Source organism: Ictidomys tridecemlineatus, chromosome 11 (assembly GCF_052094955.1).
Source record: "Ictidomys tridecemlineatus isolate mIctTri1 chromosome 11, mIctTri1.hap1, whole genome shotgun sequence".
In the NCBI taxonomy this organism is placed as follows: Eukaryota; Metazoa; Chordata; class Mammalia; order Rodentia; family Sciuridae; genus Ictidomys; species Ictidomys tridecemlineatus.
In genome coordinates this window covers 21,460,772-21,482,181 of record NC_135487.1, presented here as the reverse complement: position 1 = coordinate 21,482,181, position 21,410 = coordinate 21,460,772, and the positions used below count along the sequence as shown (strand labels likewise).

The window sequence follows — 21,410 nt, the reverse complement described above, 5'->3', positions numbered from 1 at the left end:
ATACTTTATGAGGTCAGCATAAGCCTAACACCAACAGGTAAAGACGTTGTTTTTAAAAACCACAAAGCAATATCCTTTATAAACATAGTTGCAGAAATGCCTAACAAAATATTAGCAAATCAAATTAGTTACATATAAAAAGGACAGAAATATCATGAGAAAATGGAGTTTACTCTAGAAATTTAAGATTCGTTTAATGGTCAAAAATCAATTATTGTAATTTACTATCAAAAAAGTAAAAATAATCTCAAATGAATCCATAAAAAAATGTTAAGTCAGGCAGATTGCAAATCCAAGGCCAGCCTGAGTGACTTAACAAGAACTAAGCAAGTTAGAGAAACCCTGTCTCAAAAAAAAAAAAAAAAATGGTCTGGGATGAGCTCAGTGGTAAATTGCCTCTGGGTTAAAGTCCAAGTTCCTCCAGATAAATAAATAAATAAAATTTAAAAATAAATAAAAGGGGCTAGGGGTGTAGCTTAGTGACTACTAAATACCAAATCCCAGTACAAAAATAAATAAATAAATAACACCCACTTATTATTTAGAAAGCAAAACAAAACATACACACACACACACTCAGCCCTAACAAGCTAGGAATAGAAAATAACTTCTAATAAAAGACATTCATGAAACATTTATAGCTAACATCATATTTAATTAATAGAGAAACACTGAACAGGTTTTCACTAAGATTCCCTAAGGCAAATATTTTCCTTATCCCTTCTATTCAGCATTATTTTGGAAAGTGCGGCCAGTTCCATAGTTGAGAAAAAGAAATAAAAGATATAAATGCAGGGTGGGGGTGGGGGGAGCAGTGTGAAATGGTCATTTTTCCACATCACATGATTGGGTAGATAGTAAATATGTGGATTCTACTCCCTCCATCTGCGCCCTCCCCCCCCTCAAAAAAAAAAACCTTACTAAAATTAAAAATGAATTCATCAGGGTCACAGATACAAAATTAACATACAAACCCCCAACTTTTTGTATTCATACCACAATCAACTGGAAGGTAAAATTAAAATACTGTTTATAATAGTAAATACAGAGTCAGTGGGTTTTAACTGTCTTCTAACAAGGGGCAAGTTAATTCAGTGGGGGAAAGGAAACACTTCATAAACCATGCTGAGACATCCAGTATTCACTTGAAAAAAAAGTAAATCTTGGAGCTGGAGGCGCGGATCGGTGGTAAGATGCTTGCCTAGCATGCACAATATTATTTACTATGTTATTGATTTATATTATTTACTATTATGTTCTATTATTTAATATTTATTGTATAAATAATAATAATTTCAATTCCTTTTTATTCCACAAATAAAAAATTAATTTATCATATAAACCCAAATGAAGGGGGCTGGGCTTGTGGCTCAATGGTAGAGTGCTTGCCTAGCATGTGTGAGGTACTGGGTTCGATCCTCAGCACCACATAAAAATAAACGGATAGAATAGGGGCATTCTGTCCATCTACAACTAAAAAAAAAAAAAATTAAAGATAAAACCCAGGGCTGGGATTGTGGCTCAGTGGTAGAGTGCTCACCTAGAATGGGCAGGACCCAGGTTCGATCCTCAGCACCACATAAAAATAAAGGTATTGTGTTGTGACAATCTATATCCAAAAGAAATATAATAAAAATATTAAAAATAAATAAATAGAATAAAACCCAAATGAAAAAGTTAGAACCCCAAAACACACAAGAAGAAAACACAAAGGATATCTTTACGACTTTGAGGTTGGTGAAAGTTTCTTAGAACCCAAAAAGGACTGTCTGTAAGAGAAAAATATTACACCCTGAACTTCATCACAATAAAAACTGTGTTCTCTCAAGAGATACCTTTAGCCAGGTGTAAATGTCGCACAGCCGTAATCCCAGCAACTCAGGAGGCTGAGGCAGGAGGATTGCAAGTTCAAGGCCAGCCTCAGCAACTTAGCAAGGCCCTCAGCAACTAAGTGACCCTGTCTCAAAATAAAAAGTAAAAAGATGGGGTATGGGATGTATCTCAGCATCCCTGTGTGCAACCCCCAGGAGAGAGAGGGGGTAGGGGGCGGAGAGAGAGAGGAGACAGACTCCTTTTAAGAAAGTGAAAAGGCAAAGTATAGGCTTGGAGAAATGCACACGGTCCATCTGACAAAGAGTTTTTTCAGAGCATACACAGAGCTGTGCGATATAAAAAAGATGATCCAATTAGAAACGGATGAAAGATTGTGGTCGACTTGCACTGGGGCCCCTTGGGTAAGCTCTCACAGCCAAAACACAGAGCTGCTGGCTGTGAACCCAGCAAAATCATAGATAAGGCCGAGGGTTAGGAAGGAAGAGTTCTCACGCACGTTGGCCCGAGAGGAGCCGTCACGAGAGTCTCCCAGAGGCCAGCTTTGCATGAAAGCCACCACAACCTCACGCAAAGAGTACTTCTGGCCCAGCGCCGGGGCGCACGCCTGTAATCCCAGCAGCTGGGGAGGCTGACACAAGAGGATGGCAGGTTCAAAGCCAGCCTCAGCAACTCAGCGAGACCCTGTCTCAAAATACAAAATAAAAAGGGCTGGGATGCGGCTCCGTGGTTAAGCACCTGGGTCCAATCCCCAGTATAATAATAATAATATTTCTTGATGGACATTTGCCCAGCAACTGTCAACCTCAGATGGGTGCCACCTTGGTCACTGAGCCATGGGGCCATCACACATTTTATGGAATCCTCCCTTCTCCATTGTCTTTAGAAACCTCCCCTTTCCTCAGCCTGCTTGAGTATGGCCCTGGTTCCTGCGGCACCTGCATTCCCTTTGCGAAGCTTTGGGCTTCTCGATTAAACTCCAGCGCTCGTTAGAGACTCTCTCTTTGGTTGTCAGTTAGGTTGACAACCTCAGTGAACCATGCACCTGATGTCCCTGCCCTTGGGTGGTCCCTTCCCTTGTGACTCTGGACTTGGTCGTTGGATTTACTAAGTTTGTGGGACTTGGCTAAGAACTCAAGGACTCAACGAGTAAGCTCCCTCACCTAGGTATGTCATCTTCGGAGCCATCGTGTAACCTGATCTGATGACCCTGACGGGGGACTTCAAAGTCGGGGACACCTGGCCAGCCTCCAGCTGTTGGAGCCATCACAACTAAGACACCAGAGGTGCGCATTAGGTTGTCTTCGATTTCAGCTGCTCTTGAGCCTCCAGATGACTATAGCCGACGTCACTCAGAGCAAAGGCCCCACCCAGATGTGCCCAGTTCAGATCCTGGGACAGCATGGCAATGAATGGCTTTGTCTTAAACCACTTGTTTTTGTGTTGGTGTGTTACACAGTAGCAGATCTCTGAAATAGAAGTTGGACAAGCCTTTCACAAAAAAAAAAAAAAAAAGATTTTATGGAAGAGGCCAATAAGCGTAAGAAAAGGTATTCAGCCAGTTAGTTGTTACGAAAATGTATTAACTTCAAACACAATAAGAGTATTTCATGCCATGACAATGGCTGACATTAAGAAAAGGGTTAACAAATACTAAATTTGGAGTAGCTGAGACTTTCACACATAGCTGGTGGGAAAGTCCAAAACTAGACGAACCCCAGAAAGCTATCAGATTCTCAGAATGCTTTGCATTTATTATTTATCTAACTTATGAACTAGCAATTCCATTTGTGGATATTTACCCAAGACAGCTGGACTGATTTCAAGTTTGAGGCCAGAAATGTATAAGAGGAGAAAGAGAACAGAACACTAGGAGTCTGTGAATACACATCACCTAGATTTGTCAAGAGGAGGAGGAGGAGGAAAGAGGAGGAGGAGATACACACTGTGGTGCATGCTTGTAATCCCAATGACTTGGGAGGCTGAGGCAGGAGGATCACAAGTTTGAGGCCAGCCTCAGCAACTTAGGGAGACCCTGTCTCAAACTTAAAAATAAACAAACATAAGTCTGATGAAGCCTCTAGATTCAATTGTACACCAGTAAAGGAAATTTGAGGAGAGGGGAAACGTGGGTATGCAATTGCCAAGGACTGTGGGAAAGAAACTCTTTAAGATGACCATCAAGCTGCACTAACATGAATGAGAAGAAGGAATGAAATGGGAAAGGAAGCAAAGACTAAATAAGATTTGAAGACGCATGTAAACAAACAAGCAAAACTCAGAGAGAATCCAAACAGAAACAAACCCATACGAATAAAACACAGGCGAAGCAGAAGTCAGGGGGACAGTTGCTCTTGGGGTACAGAGGGACGGGGTGATGCCCAGGAGGGGCATGTGGGGAGTTCCTGGATGATCGACAAGCTTTGCCTTCAGACCCGGGTGGTGGGTACTGGGGCCTTTGCCTTGTGGTGGCTGGATCCACTGTGCAGACATCTGCTTGTTGTGATGGCCCACATTTGTGTTAGGTTTAATCATCAAATGGTTTTACAAACAGAATCATCCTGACTACTCACTGAACAGGAAGATTCCTGGTTTTCACTCAGAGATTTTATTCTGTTTATCTGGATAATTTCTGCAAATTGCCGGATTTAAGTCGCTCCCAGGTGGACTGACAGCATTCTGAGCAACACTGAGAAAGGGGTCAGGGCCAGGGAAAGACTTTGTGCAGTCAGGTCCCTCCAGTCAGCCTGGGTGATGGGTCAGAGGAGCTGGAGGCTGACCCCCAAGGTCAGAAGAGATGACAAAGAGGTGGCGGTGGAGGAGTGGCATTGAGATGAAATGCAGATGCCAAAGACGACACAGATACAGCTTCAGAAAGGGTTTCAAATTCCCAACAGACATTAGCCTTTGGGATTTCAGTATTAACATCTGAACTTCAGGATACTCACGTGTATTCCTAAAACCACACATTGTTCTGTATTTGCCCTAACACTTTGCTTATGTTTAAAAAAAAATGACTGACCATTGTAATACATAAACATTTTTCCTTGAAAGGAAAGGTGACACTAAGCATTTCAGGAACTTTCTGTTTGAAACAACTCATAAAATAACAAATGCATGGCTTATTGTTATAGAAGCCAATTTACAATAACAAGATGATTTATTTCCACAATATGTAAAAACGACCTCTACATAACCTAGACATTTAATAAAAGAAGGAAACACAGCCTCAAAGTAAATGCCAAACGAAAATTTTCTTTAAAATTGAATGATGACATCACACGTGTTTACTTCAGGGAGTGGGGATTGGGGATGGAAGCCAGGAATATTTTACCACTGAGCTACATCCCCAGGCTTTTTAATTTTTTATTTTGAGAAAGGCTCTCCCTAAGTTGCTGAGGGTGTTGCTAAATGGCTAAGGCTGGCCTTGAACTTGATTCTCCTGCTTCTGCCTGCGGAGTCACTAGATTACAGGAACACAGTCCCATGCCTGGCTCAGTGTTTACCACTTTAAAAGTCATTCTTAAAGTTTAAAACACACAAGGTGTTAATTGCCATATTCAACAGTTTCTCTACCCCCTCCCCCTTTGTCTTTTTTCTTTCTTTTTTGGGGGGTGTGGGGGTGCTGGGGCTGGGGCCTCACGCACGCCAGGCAAGCCCTCTTCTATTGAGTCCCCCAACCTTCATTCCATATTTCAGACACATTTTTATTTCATTTTCATTGAGGCTGGGTAAATTGTTAGACCGTGTCCAAACACATCTTCAAGTTGGGTTATTACAGTGCATGCAGCTTCATATAATTTCCCCTTTTTTTAAGGAGAAAATGTTTTGCCTGACAAAGAACAATAACCTATAGGGAATATTCCTATGCTGGAAAACACCAGCTAACATGATGGGCTAACATTTGAGCAGCATGTGGAAATTGCCAATTTAGGGGCCTATCTTGCTTCCACAATTTACTTCTCGGAACACCATTCATAGCATTGGAATAAAGCACACTCCTACTGTATACACATCAACTTATAAATATTCATCTTATTTGCAAGAATAGCTCACCATTAGCAGTAGACAGGGTCCCAAACATGTTTACCACACAGCGATAGCTACAAGCAAGACTAATTGCATCTCAGCCAAATCTCTGACACATTGGCTCCTGTGCCCTGCCCGGAAATGTGGAGCTTGACCTTTGCCCCTGAAGGACAATATTTCCTGCTTCAGTTTTTGACATAATGTCTATGGGTTCCTTCAAATCAAGAACATATTTTTGTTGGTTGTTAAGCTTCAATTTTCACAAGAAAATAACAGTTTTCCCGGCCACCAGAGTCACACAAGCCAAGAGAGGAGAGTTTCAAGGACGTAGGGGTCCGCTGAGTAGGGACTGATCCACAGCATCACCATCCCTGGAGAATATCCTTCTTTTATTTTTTTGGTACCAGGGATTAAATTCAGGGGTGCTTAACCGTGGAGCCACATCCTCAGCCCTTTTTATTCTTTTTCTTTTGAGACAGGGTCTTGTTAAGCTGCTTGGGGCCTCACTAAACTGCTGAGGCTATCTTTGAACTTGCAATCCTCCTGCCTCAGCCAATTCACTGGGGTTACAGGCGTGCGCCACCACACCCAGCTCCCTGGAGAGCATTCTACAGAGATCTCTCCTCCGACAGCTGTGGGCTGAGACATAGGCCTTCCATGGGCCCACCTAAACCTTTCAGCCCCTCGGGCCTTGGCACTGAGGCTCCTCCCGGCTGGCCCTCCCTCCTGTCCCGTGTCTCCTCTCGTGCCATCTCCCAGGTGCCTTCTCCAGTCAGAATTCCACTGTGGCACCCACCACGACGTGTCATGCTCTTGGTTATGATCTGTCCCTCCCCTACCCACACGGAATGTCATGTTAACAAGAATGACCTCTCCCCTCTGATTCCAGCCCCATCTCAGTGCCTGCTCACCTATGGCACAGAGCAGATGCTCAATAAATAACAGCAATGAATGGGCTGAACGGAGAGAAGGGCCAAGTGCAGGTGGCTATTTAAGTCCCCTGTCAGGACTCCACAGCGCTCAGTGGCCAGGTGTTGGCAGAGCATGCATGTAGCTCGGGTTTGGTTCCCAACACTGCAAAAATAGGAACCAAATGAAAATCTGTAACGCAAACAATCCCCACCCCCACCCCTGCGCGCACACACACACACACACACACACACACACACACACACACACACACACGCCTCCAGCCCTTTTCAACCTGCCACGGTTGGTTAGCTAATCCCGAGCTCCACTTGTGTGCAACACGGAGTGAGGCCAGTGGGGGGCAGCAAGTCCCTGTGGATGAATGGTGACATGGCTTCCACTGACCAGAGCACAAGTATCAAAAGTTTAATCCCCCAAGAGCCAGGAGAATTGCTTACTTTCACCACGTGGGACTCCGGGCTCGAGTATACACAGGGAGCAAGCCCTGAAGCCCTGAACCCAGAACACTGAAGCACTGGATTTCAAAATGTTCCCTGATTCGGTGATGACCCAGGGCCAGCGGCTCTGCACAGTGGCGTCCCTCTAAGTCTGCAGCGGGTAACAGCTGCAAATGGGTGGCATGCCATGCCAGGCACGGCAAAGCTTGGAGGGCTGCGGGGACCACGAGTTGGCACCTTGTATGGAGCCTGACCTGCATAGACCCCGGGGCTACTTCATGCTTTAAGCCGTCCCCGCCTCCCTGGGATCTGTCCCACCTTCCACCAGCTCTGCGCCTGCTGGAGGCCAATCTTCCCTGGGTGACCGAGCTCAGTCCCCCACTTCTCAGTAACACTGGTCACGGCTGAGGGTTCCCTCCTGGGAGTAGTTCTACTCTTAATTCCGCAACTGTTTCTTCTTTGATGGTCTCATTGGTTCCATCACATTGTTGTACCTGACCCCATCGGGAGGCCTAACTGGCTTCTCAAATGAAACTTGTCCAAAACTGAACTCTGGATTTCAACACTCCTAACCTGTTCTCTTCCAGGTCCCCAGGGCAACTGTGGCCCCAAACCCTGGAGTTGAACTCCTCTTTCCTCAAAGACCTCATCTGATTCCTCAGCAGATGCTCTTGGCTCAGCCTTTCAGGTACACGCTGACTCTGATTGTGTCCCACCCCTCCACAAGTGTGCCTAGAGTAACACCAGGCCAAAGAGGCCCTCGTATTGTTATCGAGAGGCTGGATGATGGACAGGCAGATGAATGGATGGATGGAAAAACGGATGGATGGGTGGATGGGTGGATGGGTGGATGGATGGATGGATAGATAGATGATGGATGGGTGGATGTAGATGATGAATGGGTGGGTGAGTAGATGGGTGGATAGGTGGATGGGTGATAAATGGGTTGGTATATGACGGATGGATGATGGATGGATGGATGGATGATGGATGGGCAGGGGGAATGGATGGATCATTATCCACAATCCCTCAGGACAGCACCCACAGGGCAAACAGAACACACCAACCCTCTCTTGCACCAGAATACAGCTTTATATTTTCCCTAAAGCCCACTTATATCTGTTTTTTTCAAACACCTCTGAGGGTTAGAGGTGGACACTTCCACACTCAATTTGAAGGCCCCAAGGAGAACCAAGGGAGAAGCACAGTGTCCGGCAGGCTCTCGGGTCCCTCCAGCTCCCACGGGAGGCCTTCACCGCCCACCTTGTCCTCAGGTTCAGGGGGTGAATGTTCTTCAGCCCAAGAAGGACTTCTGGCCTTGACCGGGCTGAGGTGGCAATGGCAGGACTGGTGGCACCGACTCCAGCAGGAGAACTGTCTTCAGAGGCTGTGGGTCCAAGAAGGCCCTCCTCAGGCGAGCTGGGGGACACCCAGGCCCACTCCCCTCTCACTGCAGGGTGGGCATCCTGACGTTCCTACCCTCCCCTCGGCCAGTGTCCTTCCCTGTAGCACACATATATTTAAGCTTAAAACCCCAAATATTATTTATTTATTTATTTTGGTACCAGAGAGTGAACCCAGGGGCACTTAACCACTGAGCCACATCCCCAGCCCTTTTAATTTTTTCTTTTGACACAGGGTCTTGTTAAGTTGCTCCGGGGCCTCACTAAATTGCTGAGGCTGGTCTTGAACTTTCAATCCTCCTCCCTCAGCCTCCTGAGCTGCTGGGATTACCGGTGTGAGCCACCACACCTGGCCCCAAATGTTATTTTTAACATTGAAAAGTGTTCTTCTTTAGAGTCGTCTGTGGCCACACCTCATGCATCCAAACTTCCAATCTGAGGGTCCTCTGAGGCCGAGGCCTGGTCTGAGGCAGCTCTGGCCTGGTCCCTCAGCTGTGTGGCCAGGTGCTACCCCTGCCCTCTGAGGTTGCCCAGACTGTGGGGCGGTGGGGAGCCTCTGGAAGGCCCTGCCCAGCCAGAGGCCAGGCCCTGGACATGAATGGTCCTTGGGAGGATTGACATCATCGTCCTTTATTCTCTCAACGTCCCTGTGACAGGGAAACCACTGTCCTCCCTTCACAGAAGGGGAAACGGAGGCTCTGACCGTCTGCCAGCTCATGGTGGAGCCTGGATTGACTCCAGGCCAGTCTGACGACAAAGCCAGAGCTCTCACGCCCTGGGGGAGGCATCTCCAGTCCCTGTAAACCCTTTCAGCAGCGGCTCAGGGGCCATGAACCCCCCACCACCACCACCACCACCGAAGGAGGAAGGAAAGAAACCCAGGTCCTGTCAGCGCCCTGGGCCTCGCTGCAGGGCACGTGTGTTGTGCTGGGCAGGTTCCTCAGCCCACCCAGGACCCACGGTGGGGCAGGGGCAGGGAGGGCCGGGCCCAGGGAGCAGCCTGGGCCTCAGGCCTGCTGCAGGGGAACAGCTTGGACCTTAAAAATGCCCATCTCAGGGCTGGGGGCGGGTGGCACAGTGGTAGAGCACCTGCCTAGCAGGAGGCCCTGGGTCCCACCCAGCACCACCAAAAAAACAACAACAACAACAAAAAAAAATTAAAAAACCAAGGCTCCTGGAAGCAGCCAGGCCTCTGCTTCCTCCAGAAACTCCCCTCCCCAGGTGTCCCCCCCCCCACTCACCAGGCATCTGGAGCCACTCCACTGCAGCCACACAGGGGCCTAAGGTGCCATCTCCAGCAGGCTCCTGTGAAAATGGGATGTCACTCACAGGGTCAGTCCCTCCACCTCCTCAGGGACCAGCCCTAGGCTGGGCAGAGCAAGGGCCTCAGGGCAGGGGCTGTGAGTCAGGTGGGGAGGGTCATCTGGAGAGCGAGAAGGGTCTGGGCTGCTGGAACCTTGGACTTGACTGGGGAGAGTGTAAGACAGGTCAAGCCCATAGGCAGAGGCCAGTGTCCAAGCCATCGGTCACACTGGGCTCTGCCAGGACCGACGAGGGAAAGAAAGCCTCCTGTGCCAGGCTCAGGCCCTGGCAGAGTCCCCCGCTGCCCTCCCCCCAACCTCCTCCTCCAGGCACCTGAGCTGGGGGCCGAGGGCATAGCAGACGTTGGCGGGCAGGAAGCCGTTGAAGGTGGAGCTCATGGAGCACGTGTAGGCGCCCACCGAGGGGAAGATGAGCCAGTCGCCCACGTCCAGCTCGGGCAGCCACACCTCCTCCAAGGACAGCCTGTCAAAGGCATCACACGTGGGGCCGTAGAGGGTGCAGGGGAAGAGGCGGGGCTCCGAGAGGAACTCCTACAGGGAGCAAGGGTGAGAGGGTCAGAGAAGCAAGAGTGCACCCCACCCCAGCCGCTCCCCAGGCCCAGGGTACTCCCCTGGGCGCAAGTGGCAATGCACCAGCAAGGACACTGTCATTCAACACCAGGAACCACGATGGGGCGGCTACTCTGCGCCCGGCGGCCTCTGGGATGCACACTGACCTAAAGGAAGACCCTGTGATGAACCCAGCCTGATTCCCTCTTAAGATCAGGAGCCATCTTGTCAAAAGTTAAACAAGATTCAGTTCTGTTTTCCGTAAAATATTAAGATTTCTATGTGGCCTGGCCGTATTTTGATGTTTTAAACTTGCTTGGAATGCCTGCCCGTGCCTTGAACTCACCCCTGCCTGGTTTTCCCCGATCAAATAACAACCCTCCCTGAAACCCTAATGGTGCCTCATAAATTCTGATGTTGGAATCTAAACTTACTCCCTAAGTGCTGAACCACCATTTAGACCGTTGACCTACTACCTGCCTTTGTATTATGCTTGTCAAAATCCTGTTATCTATAGGTTCCCCTTTTTGCAACTTTTTGTGCTATTAAACTGTGCTCCCAAAGAGCTGGAGGTCTGTCTTCTAACCCTCGGATTTGGGGAGAGGGACAGTGCCAGCTAGTCAGAGTTACAAGCTTGCTTTAATTTGATTTAAAATTGGAGTCGGAGGTCTTTTCTTTGCGTTCTATTTCAACACCTGCCCTCAGGAGCTTATGTTCTATGCAGGGACACATCCCAGCCCTGCCGATGATCCCCTAAAGCAGCCGCGTGTGGGAAGGCAGTTTTCCAACTGCAGCATGCAAAGATTTTACTCATTAGTCCCTCAGACATCGAGCCTCAGTGTTAACACTGGAGCCACTGGGGGATCTTAACAAAGGCTGATGCCAGGCTCCTGATCCCTGAAAAATGCTAACTTAAAGGGTCTGAGGGCGTGGCCTGCACACCAGGGCGTCTAAAGTTTCCCAGGTGGTGCTAACGCGAAGCAGTTTGAGAACCATTACTTTGAGGTCTCCTGTACCTCAACATTCAAGTGTTCTGGAAACACACACTCATACACAGAGTGCACACGGAGATACACCCAGATATGCAACCTCCACAGACCCACGCACCTGGGCGCCCAGGTACCTGCACAGGTGCAGATGGTCCGGCCCCTCTAGGAAGCACACAGAGCTGGACACCAGGTCCCTACACATACTCCTGGTGTGGTAACTTGTAGAACCAGGTTCTATCTGAGATCCTTCACCTCCCCCTCCCTCTCAGGGCAGGAGCCTGGACCTGGTGGTCTCAGGGTCTGGGAAGAGTGGGAGTCACACAAGGGCCCCCTTACCTTCACCACGATGGGCGTCCTGGGGGTGGGCTCCCTGAGGAAGATGCGGAAGGAGCCATACTGGCCCTCGTTCAGGTAGTAGAGCAGCTTCCGGTGGCCCCCTGGGAGCGGGAATGGCAGGACTGAGGGGTGCTTGGCTGGTGTCACTACTGACTCTCCACACAGGAGCCCCAGCACCCTTGGGAGAGGCCCAGCCCCTCTGCCCAGAGCTGGATAACTCCTGTCCCCTGCCCTAAGAGGCTTCCCTGATCCTCTTTCTGTGCATGGCCAGGCCCTGTCCCTGGGCCCCCACGGCCCTCTGCTCCTCCCAGCAGAGCATGTGCCCTACAGCTCAGGAACTGTCCTGGGCCTCCACGTGTGTTTCATAACACGTGTCACCACACCCTGAGCAGGCACAACCGTCCTTTACAGCAGGGAAACTAAGTCTTGCCAGAAGTCCACAGGGGAAGGTGGCGGGGCTGGAATTCATCCGGGTCACAGATCCCAAGTCCTTGGCCTTGGACCAGGTGCCTGAGCACCTGCTGAGTGGGGGGCAGAAGAGGGAGCCGTGGCCTTTGTGTGACGATTCCATTTGTTTTGTTTTGCAACACCAGGGGTTGGCCCCAGGGGCTGAGCTACCCCCCAGCCCTGTGTATTTTCTACTTTGAAGCAAGGTCTCACTCAATTGCCATCCTCCTGCCTCAGCCTCCGGGTCGCACAGCTACATCTGGCCGACTGTCCTGTTCTGGTTGCTGCTCTGTGGTGGGCTGACTTGTCTCTTTCCTTCCTGGCAGGCTGCCTGGATGACCGGGATTTTGATCTGCGTGTTCTTGGTGCTCTGGCCTCTGGGGCCCTGCTCATGCCTGACGGATTAGTCATCCCCCAAAGAGCTCATTCTTGGCAGCAGCAAAGGACTCCTGGCCTTTCCCCTGGTTCTCATCCCAGGGACCAGGCATGGTGCTTAGAGGCCAGAGCCTGGCCAGTCCTAAGCCTGCCTGCACCGTGTGCCAGCCCCACCCATTCCTTCCCTCAAAGCCACAGTGAAGACCTCTGCCCTCACGGTTCACTTTCTCCTTCTGCCTGCTGACCGCTGTGGTGCTGTCCCACACGTATGAAGTTCTCCCTTCAGGACAGCTGTTTCTGAGTCCATGTCTTACAAATCTGCCTACATTTTAAAACAGTGCCCACCTCTACCCAGCACCGACTGCTACATGATTCTCACCTCCCTCCATCTAAGCTCCCTGCCTCTAATGATACCGCTAATGTAAACCTATGGCAGCTTTCTCCCTAGTTGCTGACCCCCAGGTCCTCTGGACATGACCTCCAAACAAACCAATCTCTTCCCAGTCATTAGACTGCACTCAGCACATTGCTTCTTGGATTTAAACTCAGAATTTCACACTTATTTCTGTAAAGCTGGGGCATTTCAGTTACCACTTAGATGCTCGGGTCTTTCTGAATATTGACTTTCTCTCCCCAGTTTCCTGCTCTAACTTTTCGCTGCTGTCCGTCACCCTTTGCTCCTCCCCTTTCTTCAGCTGCTGTTACTGAGCTGCTCTCCCCAGCCCCAGGCCCAGCCCACGGACCCTGAATCAGTTGAGGATAGTTCATTGTGACAGCCCTGAGGCTTGACAGCCCCTGGAGTCAGACGGACCTGGGGCCCCATCGTGCCACACGCTGGCTGTGCCCCCGTGCACAAGGCCTTCCCCTCTCTGTGCCTCAACATCTCCACCTGTTTAATGGGAATGACCCAAAGCCACCTCACAGGATCGTTGAGTGGAAATGAGATAAAATATGTAATTCACACATCATCGATCCATGCTAGTTGGCAGCTCTTGCTATTGTGGACATAAATAACCAGTTCCAAATACCTAGAACAGACTTTGGTGAAACGAAGGCTGAAATCTTATGCTTCATCTTATAACTTTTGTTGTTGTTGGTGGTGGTGGTACTGGAGATTGAACCCAGGGGAGCTTTACCACCGAGCCACATCCCCAGCCCTTTTTATTTTTTATTTAGAGACAGGGTCTCATTAAGTTGCTTAGGGCCTCACTAAGTTGCTAAGGCTGGCTTTGAACTTGTGATCCTCCTGCCTCGGCCTCCCCAACTGCTAGAATTATAGGCGTGCACCACTTTGCCTCTAATATTCTTGACTGAGACATTCTGCAACGAAATGAGATTGTTTGACATGACTGCCTGGGGGTGACGGAGTGGTGGCCAATCATTTGTCAAAAAGATATGGAAGGGGATTAAAGAGATTTGTAAACAGTGACAGGTCAATTTCCACCAAGCTGCAGTGGACTGGATCTAGTCATGTTCTCTATTTCATCATGAAATTGCGGTTCTGCTTAGTTCTGTGAGAACAGCAAACCACCCCATTCCCATCCACAAAACAGATGGACAATGGAAAGACCCTCCAGTGGTAGACGGACCCCACTGTCAACAGGCTTTGTCACCCTCTGGGCGAGAATCCTCAGGATATGATCATAGAATACTGCTGATTTACTCGTGAGAATTTGGGTACACTTGCTATGTTTTTGGTTCTGTGAATTGGTACCTTTTCACTCGCTTAAAGAATTTACTAGTCTGGGGCTGCAGCTCTAAGTAACTCAGTGGTAGAGGGCCTGTCTAGCTTGTGCAAAGGTCTGGGTCCATCCCCAGCCCTGGAAAAGAACAGGAAGGAAGGAAGAAAGGGAGGGAGGAGGGAGGAGGGAGGAGGGAGGGAGGGGGAGGGGAGAGGAGGGGGGAGGGAGGAGGGGGGAGGGAGGGATTAGGGAAGGAGGGAGGGGGAGGGAAGGAGGGAGGGAGGAGAGGGAGGGGGAGGGAGGGAGGGAGGAGGGAGGCAGGAGAACTTACTAGGCTTAGTTACAGGGTATACATTACAAGGGTGCCTGGGATCTGAGCTGTATTCTGTGACTTTAACTTTATAAATGCAGCATAAATTAACAGGCTATTGAGGAAGAAAAGACCTTTTGTCTTCATTCCAGACTTCACAGTCTATTTGAGAACAAGAAATTAGTGACACTATGGGGTTTTTTCCAAGCCCAATTCAAATCTCGTTTCCTGCTGATTATGCACCAGGGGCAAAGCCTAGCCCAGCTGCCCATCCTCTCCCCAGGGTCTAGGGATGCCTGGCCGGTGGCCTCCCCACCCAGCACCCTCTGGGCCCACCCACCGGGCCCCAGCACAGCCTTCTTGCCAATGATGTTGACAGCGGCTGTGCAGACAGATGCCATGTAGAAGCGTCCAGGCTCCGCAATGACCTCGACACCAGTGTCCTCGGGAAAGTCCTGGGCCAGGGCAGCATTGATGACACTCGCCATCTGCAGGGACAGACCCAGCCTCTCCTGTGGCCAGTTCCTATACAATGGGCTTAGCATGCTCCGTTTCCCTCTGCCCCAGTGACAGTGACAGGGATGTGGAGAGGTTTACTGAGGAGGGAGCAGGTAGGACCCAGAAGGGCGAAGGCACCCGGAAAGAGAGGTAAAGGCACCCTGAGAAGTGGGAGGTCAGAGCATTTAAACAGGAGAAGGAGAATGTTCCCTGGTCTGGGGATTGCAAACTTCTACCTGACTGCAGCCCAGCCAGGGACAGGAGAGACACAGCAGGTAGCACATGCGCAGTCAGGACCCCAGGTGTGCACAGAGCCCCCCAAACACCGGGCTTTCACGCTCACATTGTGTTGCTCACCCCAGACTGGGACCCTAGACTCCCTCCCAGTTCCCGGGGCCATCTCTCACACCTCCTCAAACGCAGGCTCAGAGCCCTCGGCTCCAGGGAAGCCCCCTCCGAGATCCAGGAGGCTCATGTGGTGGCCGGCCCCGTGGCCCATCTGGAACACACGGCGGCAGTCAGCAATGGCCTGGGCGAAGCTCTGGGGGGTCTGGCAATCGGAGCCCACGTGGAAGCTGAGCACCACCGTGGCAGGTGGCATGGGAGACACACAGATGGAAATGCTAGGGTCAGCGTGAAGAGCGCCGCATTCAGAAACACTGCCCAGGCGCTGCTGGGACGCAGGTGAAGAGCAGAGACCAGCACAGGTCTGACACCTCACTCAGAGTGCCCCTCTACACGGGCCCAGGTGGGTGCCCAGGGAATGTGCAACCTGAGATATGCACAGGGTGTCCTCAGGGGTGCACACACCCCACATGACGATCCTGGAGTTGGGGACTGTGTCACCCCCAGCTGCCCCTCCCAGGGCCTCCATTGCAGGGTCTTGGAGGGTCTGTCATCAGAAGCTTGACTCCCAGTGCCCCCCAGAAGGCAAGCTGAGTAATCAGGGCCAGAAAGGGTGGGGCCATTTCCTCACGTGCAACATTTAAAAACATAAAGTAACCCAGACAAATCACATTTGATGCAATCTTTCCTTTTTTTCTTATTTGCTTTTTGTAGTGCTGGGAATTGAACCCAGGGGTAGAGGCCACTGGGGGCCAGAGAGGCCACTGCTGGCCCAGCATGTGCATTAAGTAAAAGGGCTGGGGGGGGGCACCAGGACTCCCGCCTCCCCGTCATGGGAAGCTACTGCTCACTCACCTGACTCCAACCACAGCCAGCCCCAGGTCTCTGGCTCTCGTGAGCAGGTGTCCACAGGCCTCCAGGCTGGCACCAAACTTGGTGTTCAGGGGGAATCTGCTCTTGCTGTCCTCGGCCAATATCCGGAGGACCAGCCTGGGGCAGGCAGGAGGGATGGCAGGAGAGTTTAGGCACGTGAACACCGAAGCCTTCTTTACCCCCCCTCCACTGCACCCCCGCCTGCTCCCCTGATTATCCAGCCTCTGAGGCGGAGGGAGTGAACTTGGACTCCTGCCAGGCAAGAACGAGCAGGAAAAGGACAAAATCGTAAACATACCTCCTGCAGAACCAGAGATGGGTTCTTCCAATTCTTAATTGATTTTATTTTTTAAATACATGACAGCGGAATGCATCACTATTCTAATTACACATATAGAGCACAAATGTTCCATATCTCTGTATATAAAGCATGTTCACACCAATTCGTGTCTTCATACATATACTTTGGATAATGATGTCCATCACATTCCACCATCATTGCTAACCCCCTGCCCCCTCCCCTCCCCTCCCACCCCTCTGCCCTATCTAGAGTTCATCTAATCCTCCCATGCTCCCCCTCCCTACCCCACTATGAGTCAGCCTCCTTATATCAGAGAGAACATTCAGCATTTGTTTTTTGGGGATTGGCTAACTTCCCTTAGCATTATCTTCTTCAATGCCAACCATTTACCTGCAAATGCCATGATTTTATTCTCCTTTATTGCTGAGTAATATTTCATTGTGTATATATGCCACATTTTTTTAATCCATTCATCTATTGAAGGGCATCTAGTTTGGTTCCATAGTTTAGCTATTGTGAATTGTGCTGCTATAAACATGGATGTGGCGGTGTCCCTGTAGTATGCTGTTCTTAACTTTCTCAAGACTACATAGAATGAGACCCATGCCTCTGAGAAGAGAGCCCTGTCTCACTCCAGTGTGAGTAATTCCCCCCCCCCCCAGTGCTGGGGATTGAACTCACAGCCTCACACAGGCAAGGCGAGTGCTCTACCACTGAGCCACGCCCCCCGCCCATGTGAGTACTTTTTCTTTGACATCATGGGTCAGCTGTCCTTGTGCTAGGCTCTGTTTGGTGTCTGTGCAGACAAAAGCAATTGATACCAATGTACACCAGGGAAACCATTGACCTACTGACCCCAATTCTTATGCTTGCTCACCTGGCCTCAGGGTGGTGCTTGGCCACCTTGGTCAGCTCCTCCTCGCTGTCAAAGGTCAGGAGCTTCACCCCCCGGTGGGCTGCATACTGAATGTGGGCGCTGGCCTTGCAAGGGTTGGCAAAGATGATGCGTGAGGGGGCTACACCCAGGCTCAGCACCTGCTCCAGCTCCACCTGTCATGGGTGAAAGCCAGAGTTGGAGGTTACCTTGTTGACCCTCTACTCTTTGGAGACAGGAAGATTGGCCTGAGCAAATGGAGCTGCCCTTGATTGAACCCCTGCTACCTACCAAGCACTCCACTGGGAAATTAAGAGTTGGCCTCTTTATTTTATTTTATTTTTGGTACTAGGGATTGAACCCAGGAGCACTTTACCACTGAGCCACATCCCCAGCCCTTTTTATTTTTTATTTTGAGACAGGGTCTTGCTAAGTTGCCTAGGCTGGCCTCAAATTTGTGAAATATTCCTGCCTCAGCCTCCTAGGTTGCTAGAATTACAGGCGCCCACCACCACATTTGACCAGAGGAAGAAACTGAGGGTCAGAAAGGTCAACTGGCTGTACCAGGGCTCTGAGGCTTGAAGCCTATGCTCCCTCGTTCCCTAGTGGGCTGCCCGCCCTAGTCACACGGCCCCGTGGAGGGTGTGGACACAGGCTCACCTGGCTGGCACAGTCAAAGCCTGTGCCCAGGGCAGCCAGGACGCGCAGCACCCAGGGGCTGCTGCTACACTTCACTGCATAGAAGGGCCAGACTCGTGGCAGGGCCTGGCGGAAAGTCGCATGGCGGCTGGCCAGCATGTCCAGGTCGGCCACCATGAAGGGATCTCGGTGGATCTGTTGGGACAAGGACCCAGGGAGAGAAGGCTGGGTAGTGCTGATGTCGCATAATCCCCTGGGCTCTATGAAACAAGCGCTTTCAGATGGAGGAAGGAAGACTGAGAAAGGGAAGACACTGGCTCAAGTCAGAGAGCAAGTGCAAGACACAGAGGAGTTGAACCCGGGTCTTTTAACTCCTCCCCACCCCCTGCCAAAGACCCAACCCAGGCCCTGGGTGTGATAGGACCAGGCTCTGTGCTGAGCCACATCCTCAGCCTTCTCTAACCGTTAAAGGAAAAGAGCAGAAGGCATCGTCTCTATGGACCAAAGCTAGGAAAAGGAGGCTCCCACCTCCACTAGAGGGTCTGACTCAGTAAAATCCCCCCTGACCAGGGGCCCTGGAGGGGGCAGAGCTGCTCATCCAAGACCCCCAGCTGAAGGGGGCCTTGGAAAAAGACTTGTGACATGGCCTTGCAAAGCCACAAAGCAGGAAGCCGCCTTTCTCACCATCAAAGGGACAACCAAGACTCCCACCTCCCATGGCCCCAGGGCTGCTGTCCTGGTCCTCCCCAGCCTCTGACTGCAGACCGGCCAGAGGCCCGTGAGCTCCTGCTGACCCTCCATACCGAATCCGAGAGCTCCTGGATCTTCCTCAGGACTTCCTGCCTGGCCGATCCCCCAGGACCCAGGGCGATGAGCTCCGCTGGCCATGGGCTTCCAGGGGACCTGAGACTCTCCTTCAGGCCCCCAAGGTGGGTGCTGGTCCCTGAGACTTCAGCGGAGGCCTCCTCCAGGCAGACCCCTGGCCTCCTGGAATGGGCCTGCTCTGAGGACCGGCCTCTTCCTCCCCACTCCCTGCTGGCCTCGGAAGCCCGAGTGGCTGGTCTGAGTCCTTGACCCCTGCCAACCTTCAGCCCCAAGACTCCACAGCCCTGGTGAGTTTCTCCAAATGGATGGGCCACGGCCCCAGCCCAGCCTCGGTCCCACACCTGGTACAGGCAGCAAGACCCATGGGCCCCCGCTCCCAGTGAGGGAGGGCTATCATCCCTCCCAGGCTCCTCCATTCAAGTGAGAAACTGAGGCGCAGTGGAAGTGTGGAGTCCAAAATCCTCTGGCTCCCAGGACATCAGAACTGGGACCTGGGAGAAGGCAGGGTCCTACAGCCACATGTCACCAAAAGGGACAAAAGGGACTAGAGGCCAGGGGGAGGAAGGGCCTTGCCCCAGGTCAGCTGGTTAGTAGCAGAGCTGAGACTGGAACCGGACTCCCTGGAGCACCCACTGGACCAACCCTGGCCGCTGACACCTGGGGCTAAGGTGGGGTCGGCCGGCTCTATGTCTGTAGCCCCTCCTAACTCACCTGGTGGCCATGGTGACCTGCTTTCTCAGGAACAGCCCAGGGAGCAAGGTCAGTGGTGTCCCCAAACTCCAGGTAAAACCCTGTGGGAAGGACAGATCCCAGCCCCCATCTCAGGTCGGGTAGGGGATGTGCCTCCCCACCTGTCCCCACCTATCCTCATTCCCCGCCTTCTCTGTCCCAACCTCCAAGCAGGTCTCCCACACGACAGGTGCACGGGCTGTCACTCTTGTCATATGCGAGCATCAGCAATGGCCAGAAACAGAGGGAGCCGAGATATTCCTATTCACCCCTCCTCCTGAAGGTGGAAACCAGGACCCAGAAGTGACCAGATCACGCAGCCGACTGGGAGTGGGCCCGGGAGGAGAACCAACCCCTCCGACTCCCGGGAGCGGGTCCCTCACACTTGGAGCATGAGCCAGGCTCTCCCGGATGGAGCCTCTTGCCCTCAGCCAGATTTAAGTATCTCTGGAAGCTTCTGCAAGTAGAAGCCTGAGCCCGTCTGCATCATGGCTCAGGGGCTAGTCACGTCCCCACCCCTCCCCACCCTACTTTTCTGTGGGAGTCTCCGCTGCCTCTGTGTGAACTGCTGGCCCTCCCAGACTAGAGCCACCACCTTGGGGCTGGGATGTCAGCTACCACTCTCTGCAGGCTACACCCACTGCTGTGCTGAGTCCTCTGCGATCCTCCAACGGATCTATGGTGCCAGCTGTGCCTGGGCAGCGGGTCGGGAGGACAATGGCAGGGCCCAGGTCGTCCTGTGCTTGGGTTAGCAGAAATATGAACCTTTTTACTTTTTAAATACTTTTTAGTTGTAGATGGACCCGATGGCTTTATTTATTTATTTCTATGTGGTGCTGAAGGTCGAACCCAGTGTCTCACACATGCCAGGCAAACGCTCTACCACTGAGCTATAACCCCAGACCGAGATGTGGATCTTAAGCCGGAAACTAACCCTCTTACAACCCTGGACTGCCTCCCGCTTGCAGCCCCTCTGGGGCCTTGCCTCCCCGGGACAGCAGAGGGAAGCCCATGGCCTTGAAATCAGCCGGTTTAGCATCTCAAGCTGTGTGGCTGTGGGCATGTTAATTGACTACTCTGAGACTCAGTTTCTTTGTCTGGAAAATGGAAAGTCAAGGAGCAGGATAAGGATTAAGTGAGATAATATGCAAGAGCACCTCACTCTCACTGTTGGTCTTTGTGTTTGTCATTCTGCCCATCGGAATCTTCCCCATCAGATGGCCATGCCTGGGAGACAGGAACCCAATCTGTATTTCTGCATCCTCCTGTGAAATTCAACATAGAGCCCAGTGCAGTCAGGCATGCCTGTGATTCCAGCTACTCAGAAGTCTAAGGCAGGAGGATCCAAAGTTGGAGGCCAGCCTCAGCAATTTAGAACCTGTATCAAAATAAAAGATAATAATGAAGCGAACTGGGGGTGTAGCTCTGTGGTGAAAGCCCCCCAGGTTCAATCCCCAGGACTGGGGGGAGTGGGGGAGCATTCAGCAAAGAATTTGCCTCCGTCAATATTTGTAGAAGAAATAATGTGTGTGAGATTCAGTCTTTAATAAATAAAGGCCAGTGTGATTTTGTGGTATGTAGGTCTTGGTTCTGGTCCATGGTCCCTGAGGCCAGCCACAGCAGCCAGGCCTTCTTCCCCAGGCGTCACAGAAACTGAATCTTCCCTGCCTTTCTGTCTCGCCTCCAG

General features: G+C 51.1%; 1 protein-coding gene and 1 long non-coding RNA gene across 5 annotated transcripts in view; one reads left to right on the top strand and one right to left on the bottom strand.

The window, feature by feature from the left end:
* Positions 1 to 14,076, top strand: part of LOC144367980 (uncharacterized) — a 33,705-nt gene extending 19,629 nt beyond the window's left edge. The window contains exons 4-5 of the long non-coding RNA XR_013427673.1: positions 7,814 to 7,914; positions 12,599 to 14,076. This is a non-coding gene — a long non-coding RNA (uncharacterized LOC144367980). The remainder of the gene's footprint in view (positions 1 to 7,813; positions 7,915 to 12,598) is intronic.
* On the bottom strand, positions 8,300 to 21,118 carry LOC101963087 (ornithine decarboxylase). 4 transcript variants are annotated; one of them, XM_005318089.3, is made up of 12 exons: positions 20,881 to 21,106; positions 19,706 to 19,785; positions 18,973 to 19,156; positions 18,191 to 18,364; positions 17,534 to 17,706; positions 16,338 to 16,472; positions 15,547 to 15,712; positions 14,980 to 15,127; positions 11,826 to 11,926; positions 10,265 to 10,482; positions 9,871 to 9,934; positions 8,300 to 8,613 (listed from the first exon to the last, which is right to left on the bottom strand). In XM_005318089.3, exons 1-11 carry the CDS (start codon positions 20,935 to 20,937, stop codon positions 9,910 to 9,912), a joined length of 1,461 nt encoding a protein of 486 aa, XP_005318146.2. In that variant the 5' UTR covers positions 20,938 to 21,106; the 3' UTR covers positions 8,300 to 8,613; positions 9,871 to 9,909. The 4 variants fall into 4 exon arrangements, with proteins under 4 accessions (XP_005318146.2, XP_077881916.1, XP_077881917.1 ...); XM_078025790.1 differs by having other exon boundaries at positions 15,004 to 15,127; positions 20,881 to 21,105; XM_078025791.1 differs by lacking the exons at positions 8,300 to 8,613; positions 9,871 to 9,934; positions 10,265 to 10,482 and adding an exon at positions 10,493 to 10,667 and having other exon boundaries at positions 20,881 to 21,118.
* Between the last annotated feature and the right edge of the window lie 292 nt (positions 21,119 to 21,410).

Bases quoted from the DNA above. Each gene is read 5' to 3' on its own strand.
- LOC101963087 (XM_005318089.3), bottom strand. From the start codon at position 20,937: ATGGGGAAGATTCCGATGGGCAGAATGACAAACACAAAGACCAACAGT. The intron at 15,713-16,337 runs GTGAGTGAGCAG...GGTGGTGCTCAG, and splicing joins CTGGCTGTGGTTGGAGTCAG to CTTCCACGTGGGCTCCGATT. The intron at 15,128-15,546 runs GTGTGAGAGATG...CTGTCCCTGCAG, and splicing joins CTGAGCCTGCGTTTGAGGAG to ATGGCGAGTGTCATCAATGC.